Source organism: Lolium rigidum, chromosome 7 (assembly GCF_022539505.1).
Source record: "Lolium rigidum isolate FL_2022 chromosome 7, APGP_CSIRO_Lrig_0.1, whole genome shotgun sequence".
In the NCBI taxonomy this organism is placed as follows: Eukaryota; Viridiplantae; Streptophyta; class Magnoliopsida; order Poales; family Poaceae; genus Lolium; species Lolium rigidum.
Genome location: NC_061514.1, coordinates 331054038 through 331064809, shown reverse-complemented (window position 1 = coordinate 331064809; position 10772 = coordinate 331054038). Strand labels below are relative to the sequence as shown.

The 10772-nt window shown below is 42.9% G+C and overlaps 2 protein-coding genes across 2 annotated transcripts; both read left to right on the top strand.

Moving 5' to 3' along the window:
- The first annotated feature begins 475 nt into the window (after positions 1-475).
- On the top strand, positions 476-1860 carry LOC124675330 (GDSL esterase/lipase At2g23540-like). The gene is made up of 3 exons (XM_047211397.1): positions 476-746; positions 899-1278; positions 1363-1860. The coding sequence occupies exons 1-3, from the start codon at positions 476-478 to the stop codon at positions 1858-1860; spliced, it is 1149 nt and encodes a 382-aa protein (XP_047067353.1).
- Positions 1861-3959: 2099 nt separating this feature from the next.
- Positions 3960-9966, top strand: LOC124675329. The gene is made up of 11 exons (XM_047211396.1): positions 3960-4155; positions 4742-4855; positions 5846-5997; positions 6539-6632; positions 7262-7332; positions 7401-7507; positions 7935-8056; positions 8455-8543; positions 8812-8871; positions 9279-9383; positions 9543-9966. The coding sequence occupies exons 1-11, from the start codon at positions 3960-3962 to the stop codon at positions 9657-9659; spliced, it is 1227 nt and encodes a 408-aa protein (XP_047067352.1). The 3' UTR covers positions 9660-9966.
- Positions 9967-10772: the final 806 nt, after the last annotated feature.

Sequence of the window (10772 nt, the reverse complement as noted above, 5' to 3'; positions counted from 1 at the left end):
AACTGGTCGTGTATCTCAAATCCTACATTACCCATCCATTCCCACAAACTGCAAACCCCACAGAAACCATCTGCCACAACGACGAGAGTACGTCTTTCCATGTAACGTGTGCATCGTCTGGTTAAATCAGGCCACCTAAACTTCCACCCAACCACTCCGGCAGAGGAAAAAAGGCGCCGCTTTTCGGTCGTCCAACGCGCATCAACCATCGTTGATGACTCAAGTAGTCGCATCTCCAGGATTCCAGGTATACGTGCACCAGAGCTACGACGAGAGTGACTGAGTGAGAGCAATGTTCGCTTAACTACCATATCTAGCACTGTCCACCACAGCAGGCGTCAAACCAAACCCCCCACTCAGACTCAGCTTCCATATCAAGCCCGCCCACGGCACACCAAAGGCCAAACGCTCCACAGTTCCTGCAGCCTCTCGTGCCAGTTTCAGTACCTGCTGTCGGTGTAGCTCCATCTGCTGCATGGAGAGATCGATGGCTTGGGCGGCGGTGGCGATGGCGGTGCTGTGCTTGACGGCGGCCGTGGTGAGGGTAGGAGCGGACGACTTCGTTGACGAGGACTCGCCCGGGGCTTCCTTCATCTTCGGGGACTCGCTGGTCGACGCCGGGAACAACAACTACCTGTCGACACTCTCCAAGGCCGACATGAACCCCAACGGGATCGACTTCGCCGCCTCCGGCGGCAACCCCACCGGCCGGTTCACCAACGGCAGGACCATCGCCGACATCATCGGTAAACAATATATCTAGGAGCTTCAGTATTGATCAGTCTTTGCAACCGGAATACATTATTATCAACTGAACATTAGTCGCCATCAGTTTGTTTTTGTAGGAACCAATTAAGTTGCCATCACTCTGTCACTTACATGCAAATTCCATTTTCAGGGGAGATGCTTGGGCAGGCGGACTACTCGCCGCCGTTCCTGGCCCCGAACACGACGGGCGGCGCGCTACTCAACGGCGTGAACTACGCGTCGGGCGGCGCCGGGATCCTGAACGGGACGGGCCGGGTGTTCGTGAACCGGATCAGCATGGACATTCAGATAGACTACTTCAACATCACGAGGCGGCAGCTGGACGACCTGCTGGGCAAGGCCAAGGCCAAGGAGTTCATCCAGAGGAAGGCCATCTTCTCCATCACCGTCGGCTCCAACGACTTCCTCAACAACTACCTCATGCCCGTGCTCTCCGCCGGCACCCGCGTCGCCGAGTCCCCCGACGGCTTCATCAACGACCTCATCATCCACCTCCGCGAGCAGCTCACGGTACGTAACTGGCCCTTGATTTCATCTGCTCGACAATGGCGTATGTACGTGCATGATCATGATCAGTAACATATGGATATGCAGAGGCTGCACGCGCTGGACGCGAGGAAGTTCGTGGTGGCGAACGTGGGGCCGCTGGGGTGCATCCCGTACCAGAAGACGCTGAACCGCGTCGGGGACAACGAGTGCGTGAAGCTGCCCAACACGCTCGCCGCGCAGTACAACGGCCGGCTCCGGGACCTCCTCATCGATCTCAACGGCGGCAGCGACGGCACCGGCGGGCTCCCCGGCGGGAGGTTCTGCCTGGCCAACGTGTACGACCTGGTGATGGAGCTGATCGCCAACCACCAGAAGTACGGGTTCAAGACGGCGAGCGTGGCGTGCTGCGGCAACGGCGGGCGGTACGCCGGGATCGTGCCGTGCGGGCCGCAGTCGAGCATGTGCGACGACCGGCAGAACCACGTCTTCTGGGACCCCTACCACCCCAGCGAGAAGGCCAACCTGCTGCTCGCAAAGTACATCGTCGACGGCGACAGCAAGTACATCTCGCCCATGAACCTCAGGAAGCTCTTCAAGCTCTAGATTGGTCCGGTCTAGCTTCGGTTGGGTGACATGCTTTTTGGGATGTGATTAGTTGGCGTGTAATTGGAAACATTTTTATTGTATGAAGTGAAGACGGTGCACCTCCGATTGCGCATGGTTTGAATGTTGTCGCTGTTCAAATTTAAACACACACGCGGGTCTTTTTGTTCCCGATTCCGTCACTTGTACAAGTGTGCTGCCTAGGGCCAGCAGAAGGAATAAAGTGACTCACAGTTCCTAAAAACTTTCGGACAGGGTGTTTCTACACCCGGGTGCATATGCACCCTTTATTTGAAACACATATTAAATATATTTAAAAATGTTAGAAAAGTACAAATAAAAATTCTTTGTGCATACCTTGACATGTTACATGCTTACAAAGTTGTTTAAGCAAAAACCGATATGTTTCATGCCTTGTGCAAAAAGACAAATCTTAGGTGCTAAAATAGTCTATTTTTCGAGGCATTATTTATCTTTTTTACATAGGGTACAAAAAATGTTGGTTTTATGTGAAAATTTACGTGCACATATAGAACATGTCTCTCTACATGCTAAATTTTTTTTCTAATTTTTTTACCGTTTGCAAATATGTTTTATACATACCGGGTGCATATGCACCCGGGATCAGATTTGATTTTCCGAAAACTTTCACTAAAGACTGCTAGAAAGCAAGATCAAGAGATTTTGCAAAGCTGGTAGCCCAGAAGTGGAAGCAAATTTGGTGCACATGAGGATCACTGTTCCCGGTTTTTCAAATATTTAAAAATTGTACTTTTGTGTTTTTAAAAATAATTAAATTTAGTCTATAAATGCAGACACATGTTCTGAATACTCGTGCGAAGTTTTGGTAGAAATTGCGTTGTATTTTGAGCTACAAGAAAAAAAAATTATGGCTATGTATAGGGGCATATATTTGTCAGGAATTTGTCTTATTTGTATAGTTCAAAATGCAACATATTTTCCTCCAAAATTTCTACCGTACCTTCAGAAATGTTTATATATATGCGTATTTAATTTCAATTTTTTTTTTAAATTCAAGAAATATGGTTTCCAAAACTCAAGAGCACTGGTGCTATGTGGCAAATACATTCTCCGGTCGTACACCTCATATATTCGTTGAAGACTTTTAAGCACCATGTTTCTTATGGAAAGAATCTGCTAGTGGATAAGAATGAGACCCTTTAATAAAATATAAACATGGCATTCCTTGATTTTCTTAGAAAGCATGACTATAATACTTCTATAAATCTCTCTCGGGTCTTACAATCTGTTCATACAACCAATCTAAGAGCAACTCTAACAGAACCCATAAATACCGCCGGAACTGAATTTTTCCGGCGGATTTACGGATTCGGGCCGAAAGCGTCATAGGATAGATGTTTAGGGAGTGATAGGTAAGTTCCCTAGGGATACCAGGCAATGTTTCCATGCAAATGTATCTCTATTTACATGTAGGAACTCCACGAGCACGCTTTCCTACTTGGAGTTAAAGTCGGTACCAATGGTGGCTTGCTAGGAGTTGTCACCCTTGGGCAGGTCCACCTTCTTAGTTTCTTAAGATGGCTTGAAGGCTAAGGCGGGCTCAACAAACTTCTTCTTCGTGGTCGACATCTCCTTGGCGGCTACCTCCTTCACTAGTTGATTGTTTGCATTCGTCGGTGTCAAGGACAACTTTTGTGAAGGTGGCTCCACCAACTTCGCACTCACAAGCCTTCTTGATGTCAGACTCAATGGTGATAACATTGTCTAGGCCCGGGTATCTTCAACTTGCTATAGATGTAGCAAGACCTTGCCATGAAGACGACAAACGCCCGACGACCAATGCACGACCTCGAAAGTGAGGGGCTCAGTGCGGTAATTATCCGGGGTGCAGAACACAACATCTAAGACTTGTAACCGTTCAATCAGATTTGTACGGTCCAGATTGAGCCGGGGAGCACAGTGGCGCAGTGACGGTGTGAATGTTCCGCACGTAGCTTTGGGCCGTTAAGCCCAGGCGAGTTAATCATCGGAGTCCCAGCCCAGCTCAGGCCGCCTCCCAAACTCTCCGTCGCCTCCTCTCTCCTCTCCTCCGGCCGCCGCACGGACAAGGACGAGCCATGCAGGCCGCCGCAGCGCGCGCGCGCCGCCTCCTCGCGTCACCGGCGGCCTCGGGGATCCAGGGAGCGCTCTCCGCCTCCCACCGGGGGTGCGCGGCAGGCGCCGAGCTCGCCCTCCTTCCCCATCTCGATAATGGCTTCCCCGCCTCGCCCTCCTCTCCGCATCACGCCAGGAGCTTCTCGTCGCACCTGTCCCGTGAGTTCCCTTGCCTAGAATCTGTATATTCACTTCTGGTAGCCTCTACACGCTGCTCCGCGACTTGGTTGATGGGGCATTTCGTCGAACTGCTGGTGGGCACGCGGCCTGGTCCTGGTGTGCTAACCGTATCATCTCGAGCTCTTGGTCTCAAGCGGTCTCAAGGGTTTCATTTGCTTAAATCCCGTTCATGTACTAGGGGTGCGCTGAGAAATGTGGGGATATAATAAGGGGGATCCGAATGGCTTATGAGGTTTAAGGGTTTGTTGCGATAAGATGTCCTCGAGTGGGTCATGCTCTCAAACTTGCTTTGACTCATGTCATGTGTGATAGTTCTTTCACATAAGGCGGTAATTTTCTGTCGATGCCGAGTATTTGCAGGTTATTTGTAACCAGTTAGCTGTGACTTAGGGATTTGATTATTAGTACATGGTTTAGAGTCTATCATGGTGTGCTAGCTTCTTGGTGAGGCACTTTGTGGACGATGTGCTGGACTAGTAGTTAAGAGTGTCTATTCAGTTGTTTTGTGGTAGTGCAAACTACTTGCAAAGCAGTCGAGCTGACTACCTTTACTTTGATAATTTAGGTACTTTTCTAATGCGAACCGGGACTTCTCACTGGCAGAGTAAGAAATCGGTGTGCTATCACGTGGCAAGAGCTCATTTCGCGACAGAATCAAGCGACAACGACCACCCTAAAGGTTACTTTTGAATACTATGTTTTGCCCTGGTCTCCCCGTTGATTTTTGTCCCTTCTCTTCCATTAATCATTTGCAGTGCGTTCTACATTCAATAACTTGCTAAGTTGTACTAGTGTTTAGCTCCCATGACCTATCAGTTAAAACTGGACCATTTGAAGTTTTTCACTATTTCATCGACGAGAACTGAGCGGATAGTGGTAGAGGCAATGGCTGGTGCTGCACGCCAGCCCAGTTTGACCCCTCACGCTTCACTGGGGCGAACATTGTACCCAGAGTTAAATAGCCAAAGGGTCCCTCCCTTTCTACTATTGCATCAATACATGTTTTTGTAAATCCCGTACTCTCGAAAAAAAGGTCTTGGTACTAAGTGTTATTCATAACAAATTCTCTTACATTGCTGTAATATCCTTCAGACCTTAACCTGTTACTGAAATCAATACTAGCAGATCACCGAAGAGATTTTGATATGTGTGCAGAGATGCCTTCAGATCCATTACTGAGATAGATAGCAATTGTTTTCTTATCATTAGTAAGAATTTCTCTTACGAGTTTGGCCTGCCACTATCATCTAGACTCACTAGGGCTTTTGCCTTGACTCTTAACGCTCAAATGAATGTTATCATGTAATATTTGTTTACCCCGTTTGACCTTTCCTTTTGGCTCTTATAAGTTCATAGACATATACTTTGCAGATAAATTAAAACCTGTTTACAAAGCAAAACAAGTAGTTCAATGCATCAAGTTTTCTGGTGAATTAGCTTTTGTTTTTTATACGAGTGAATTGAATTTGTATGCTTTCTATATTTGTTTATCCATTGAAATCAGTTTTTGTTTAAACAGTCTCACTCATTGTTACAGTAATGTTATGTGACACATGTTTCTATCTGGTTGTATAAAATCAGTGCGAATTCCCTATGGTTCATCAACCTTCCCCTTGGCATGTTTTTTCTTAGTTTAATGTTTCTATTAGCTAATGTCTGTTGGCCACAGAATCTGCAGAGGAGCTGTACCAAAAAATGCTGAAATCCGTTGAAGCCCAAACCATGCCTCCAAATGCCTGGTTATGGTCAATGATCAGTAGTTGCTCCAGTGAGGAGGACATCAAACTCCTTTTTCAGATTTTGCAGAAGCTAAGAGTATTTGTAAGTCCCATTCATTTTCCTCGTAAATTAAGAATGCTTCCATCTGCCACCCTTTGCATGCTCTGTGTGTGTTTGTTGTATCTTATGTGTACCACTTCGAAAGCCAGTTTAGTATACTATGTGTCATGTAGTTCATCATCACAACAGATTCTCATTTGTTGGTATCACCGCCCAGTTTAGCATAGTTATGAGAAACTATGTACTGTTGAATTTCAGGATCTGCTTTATTCCGATGAGACACAGATGTTCACTCAGCCAAGTTAACATATAATTTCCATTATATATTGGTCATATTGAAAAGTTTGTCTGATGATTTTGACTATGCAATATGTAGCATAGTTATATAATGTTGGGTTGATTGTCCAGATATTTTAAGTGCTAGCATATGAAGATTCTATGTATAGGTATTTCATTCCCTTTGTAGTTAGTACTTCGTAGTTTTCTTCTGGATGTACAGGCAAGCGTGTTTTTTTGTACTGCTATTTATATATTTCTGTAACTAGATGCTGTCCTAAACCATCACTTTTTTCTATTGATTCAGAGATTATCAAATCTTCGCATCAATGCGAACTTCAACGACCATCTGTGTATGAAAGTTTCTGAGGCTTGCGCTCGTGTGGGTGTCCCTGACTATGGTATAGTTCGGTCTCAAAGATTGTTTTATTTGTTACCTTGACTAATGATGGGCCATATGTTCCTTTCCAACCTTTTGTTCAGTTATGAATATTATTTTGATGTACTTCTAGTATTTAGCTCTAGATTACCTGTTAGGCTTTATGCATGCGTATTAATCCTAACCAAAAAGAATTAAACAATGATATTATATAGTTTTTCAAGAAAGAAAGAAAAAACATGCCGCGAAATAACGCCAACCATAAACCTTATTCACTAGGAAGCATTAGATAAAGTCGACATGGTATGATGATAATGCGTCACGTCTCAGTTATATGAATGTTCTCTTTCCTGTACTGCATGTAAACAATAAGTTATTTCCTCTTTCCAAATGTGTGGAGGAAAGATTTATGGAACTTTGCTGTGCTATTTTTTTTTTGTGTGTCAATGCCCCCATTCTAGCTTCAGAAGTTAACTTTGTTGCGTTTCAGAACTTTGAGGCCCTGTTTCGAATGGATGTACTTTTTTTTGTATGTGCTCCAGTTTTTCATTCACATTACAACTAATTACCAGAGCACAAAAATACCTCTAGTCCAAATAGGCCCTAATGGAACCGAAAACCCCTAATTCATATTTTGTACCATGCATGCAGGGTTGAAGGTTTTATGGAATCACAATGTTTATGGAATAACGCCAACCATTGGTTCTGCCCATTATCTACTGGTATTCAGTGTTACTAGCTCTTTGATTGTCTTTTCAAGTTGCTTTGTAATGATTTCCTCCTTCTACAGCAACATGCTAAAGAGCACAATGATACTAAGCTAATGGAGAGGATAATGCAAGTCCTTAGGAGGAATTCCTTACCATTACAACCAGGCACTGCTGATATCGTCTTCAGGTATGTTTTGCATAATTTCCCAGTTGCTATTTGCCGATGTATATCATTTGTTTCTTTCGGTTGTTTAATTTCTTCATATTGTAGCATGCCAAGTTCTACCCTTTTAAATTAATCATTGATGAGAAAATATGCAATAGCTCTTTAGTGAACTTATACATCAATTCCAGTGTTTTACTACATAGTATCAGTCCTTTCTGTTTTGCATGATATTTCTGACCAGCTTTGGCCTCATTTTTCTAGCCTAACAAATCCACAAAATGTTATCTTAGTAGGCTATGAACTACAGAAGTACGTTAAATCATGTAAATCTTTCACAAATGTGTCATAGAGTTTGTTATGATTTTGATTTGTATTCCAAGTCGTCTTTTAGGCAAGATGCTGATGATTTGTAGGTATTAATTCCATGGGCAAATATTGTGTTATGCAGTATCTGCTATAATGCTGATAGATGGGATTTACTCTCAAAATATGCGGCGAGATTTGTTCAGGCTGGAGTCAAGTTGCGCCGTACTGCATTTGACATATGGATGGAATTCGCTGCCAAAGTTGGTAAGCAATTTTACCCTTATGTAAATTATAGCGTATAATGGCCAACTTAAGCCTAAGATTACCTATGTTAGAGCTGCATTGCTGTTCTGGACGTCCGCCCAAAAGGCAAGATATTGCTAAATATGTTTCATTGTTTGTTGCAACTGGCCTTCTTGCTCCTAAGGCAGTTATCTTCACTATAACATCCAGGAGTGGTAGTGATGATCTGGGAATTAATGATTTGGTATTATATTTTTGGGCTGTGATGTTGCCTCTCATAATAATCATTTCATTCGTTTACTAATCATAGTTCCCTTCTTGCTTTTTAAACTTTAAACATTTGTATTTTGGAGTTACCGAGTTAGTGCTAATTTTTGTTTCTGTGAAGGATTCTTTCTAATATATTTCTGCTTCTGCAGGAGACTCTCAATCTATATGGGAAATCAATAGTCTGAGAGGGAAGTCTGTCAAACACTATACTCTTACAACCGGTTTTGCATGTGCAAAGGTAATTGTTCCTAGTATGGGCATTATTTTGCGTGTAGTAATAAACTATGATGCTGATTCTTCTAATGTTTATTTTGTGTGAACTTAACTAACTGGATTTTTTCACGTCAAGCAGTAGCAGTATACTAAATCATGTAGTAACGTCCGTAGCATACCAGTATATCACATCACTACCTGTTTTTTTTTGTCTGCCATGGACCGGGGGTGTATCTCCTCTGCTACATTAATTTCTTCTAATACGAGACCTGCCGTGAATTGTCTCATTGCAGGGGTCTCTGCTTGAACATAAGCCGGAAAATGCCGCTGCCACCATTAAACTCCTGCACAAGGTTGGTTACACAATGCTAATTGCTATTAGATTTATGTTTCTTAAATACTGGTTATCGCTTCGTATCGACCAGCAGTATCTTATCTTCTTTATGGATAGCGAAATTCATTCTATAGTCTTGTTGTCCGACTGCATCCTGTTATTAGACTTGCATTTGTATTCCTACAATATTGGAATTCCTGATCATACCGAGAAGGCAAGAACATTACACTGGTTTGTTTCAGGATGACAGTGGCTCTTCCTCACTCTAAATGTCCTTCATCTATGGATCGCATGCTACTATTGCCATTTTTTTGTCTATATATTTTTCACAACTCTAGGGAATATTGGATTCCATAATAGTTGGCACTCAGTTTTTGCATATGTGTAGAGACATTTGCCTGATGACATCTTTTTGTTGTATATTAGCACCTTCCTGATCAGAAGAAACCGTTTGTCAAAGATGAACTCCAAAAGCTTGTTGCTGAATGGCCAACAGAGGTGATAAAAAGGCAGAAGAAAGATGATAGGAAGGTGAGAATTAGACAAACAATCTTTGGTTCAATTTTTACCTTGTGATACTAGCCTGTACGCTCTCACACCATTCTTCTAGTACGAAAAGATCACCGGGTCCATGAAATATACGTTGAGGTCTGTACATTCATCTAGTAATAAAATATCTACATATTCCAGGCAATGGAGGAAGCTTTGATTACGGACATCCCTAAAATGATCAGTTCCATGGCAAAGTCAGGCCTCGACATTTCTGTGGATCTGGACAAACTTACCCCTCAGCCCGAAGCAGCATAGAGAAGAAAATCCTGCAGTGCCCTGATACCCGGGGAGAACTTTTTGACTGGGCTGGATGCAAGCGAGCAACCTAGATGTTTGATCTGACATGTTGTTTTGACATGGTAGCACTAGCGTCTGCCATAATAACGTGTACACTTTGTTGTTTCGGTACAATAGATGAAGCTGGCAAATCCTTTTCTGGTGGAAACACATATAGTTTATTCATCAACGCCAACAATGGCTAGTTCTAAACAAAATATTGAGCGCGATATTTTTTGGAGTTAATTACAATACATGGTATGAACGGGAAGTAGTTTTATGAGCATCTGTAGTGTTGGACAGCCGATCGCGGTACCAAATCAGTGCATGGATAAATATAAACATCGCTCATTCATTTTTTTTTAGGACATAACTATATTAAACGGTTGTTTGATCTCAAACATAATACAGTAGGGTGAAATGGACTGCCTACTGAGTTTTATCAAGTGTTTTGGGATACTATAAAGTATACCTCTGTTCCATAATATAGTATGTTTTGGAAAATTAAGTTAGTTTTCCAAAACATACTATATTATGGAACAGAGGTAGTATATGATTTAAAACAAATGTTGGATGCTTTTCATTCTTGAAGACTGATATTGCTAGGTTGAACTATGTGATCATCTCTCGAAATCTCTGATGATGACAGGCCCATATGTCCGCTAAATGTCAGACTAAGATTTTAGCAAACAGATTGGGTCTGGTCATCCATAAAGTTATTGCTAACACATGGACTGCCTTCGTTAAAGATATATTTGTCACAGAAAGGATTGTTTTGCTACCTGAGACCATACATGAAATTTAACAAAATAAAAATGGCAGGCTTTTTTTTTTATCTTCTAAATTGATTTAGAAAGTGCATAAGACGAGGTGAATTGGGTCTTTCTCTACCAGATGATGCATGCAAAAGGAATGGGAGATATCTGGTGTGACTGGGGTAACTAAATCAGTGGCTGTTGCCCTACTTTTGCACCTATCAGGTCTTGTTTGGGTCTAGAGGTTTAATGGGGAAAATCTCCACCAAACTTCAAATTCTCACTTATTCTAAATACATGTTTGATGCTAGAGTATTGAGCGAGTTTAATCCCCGCT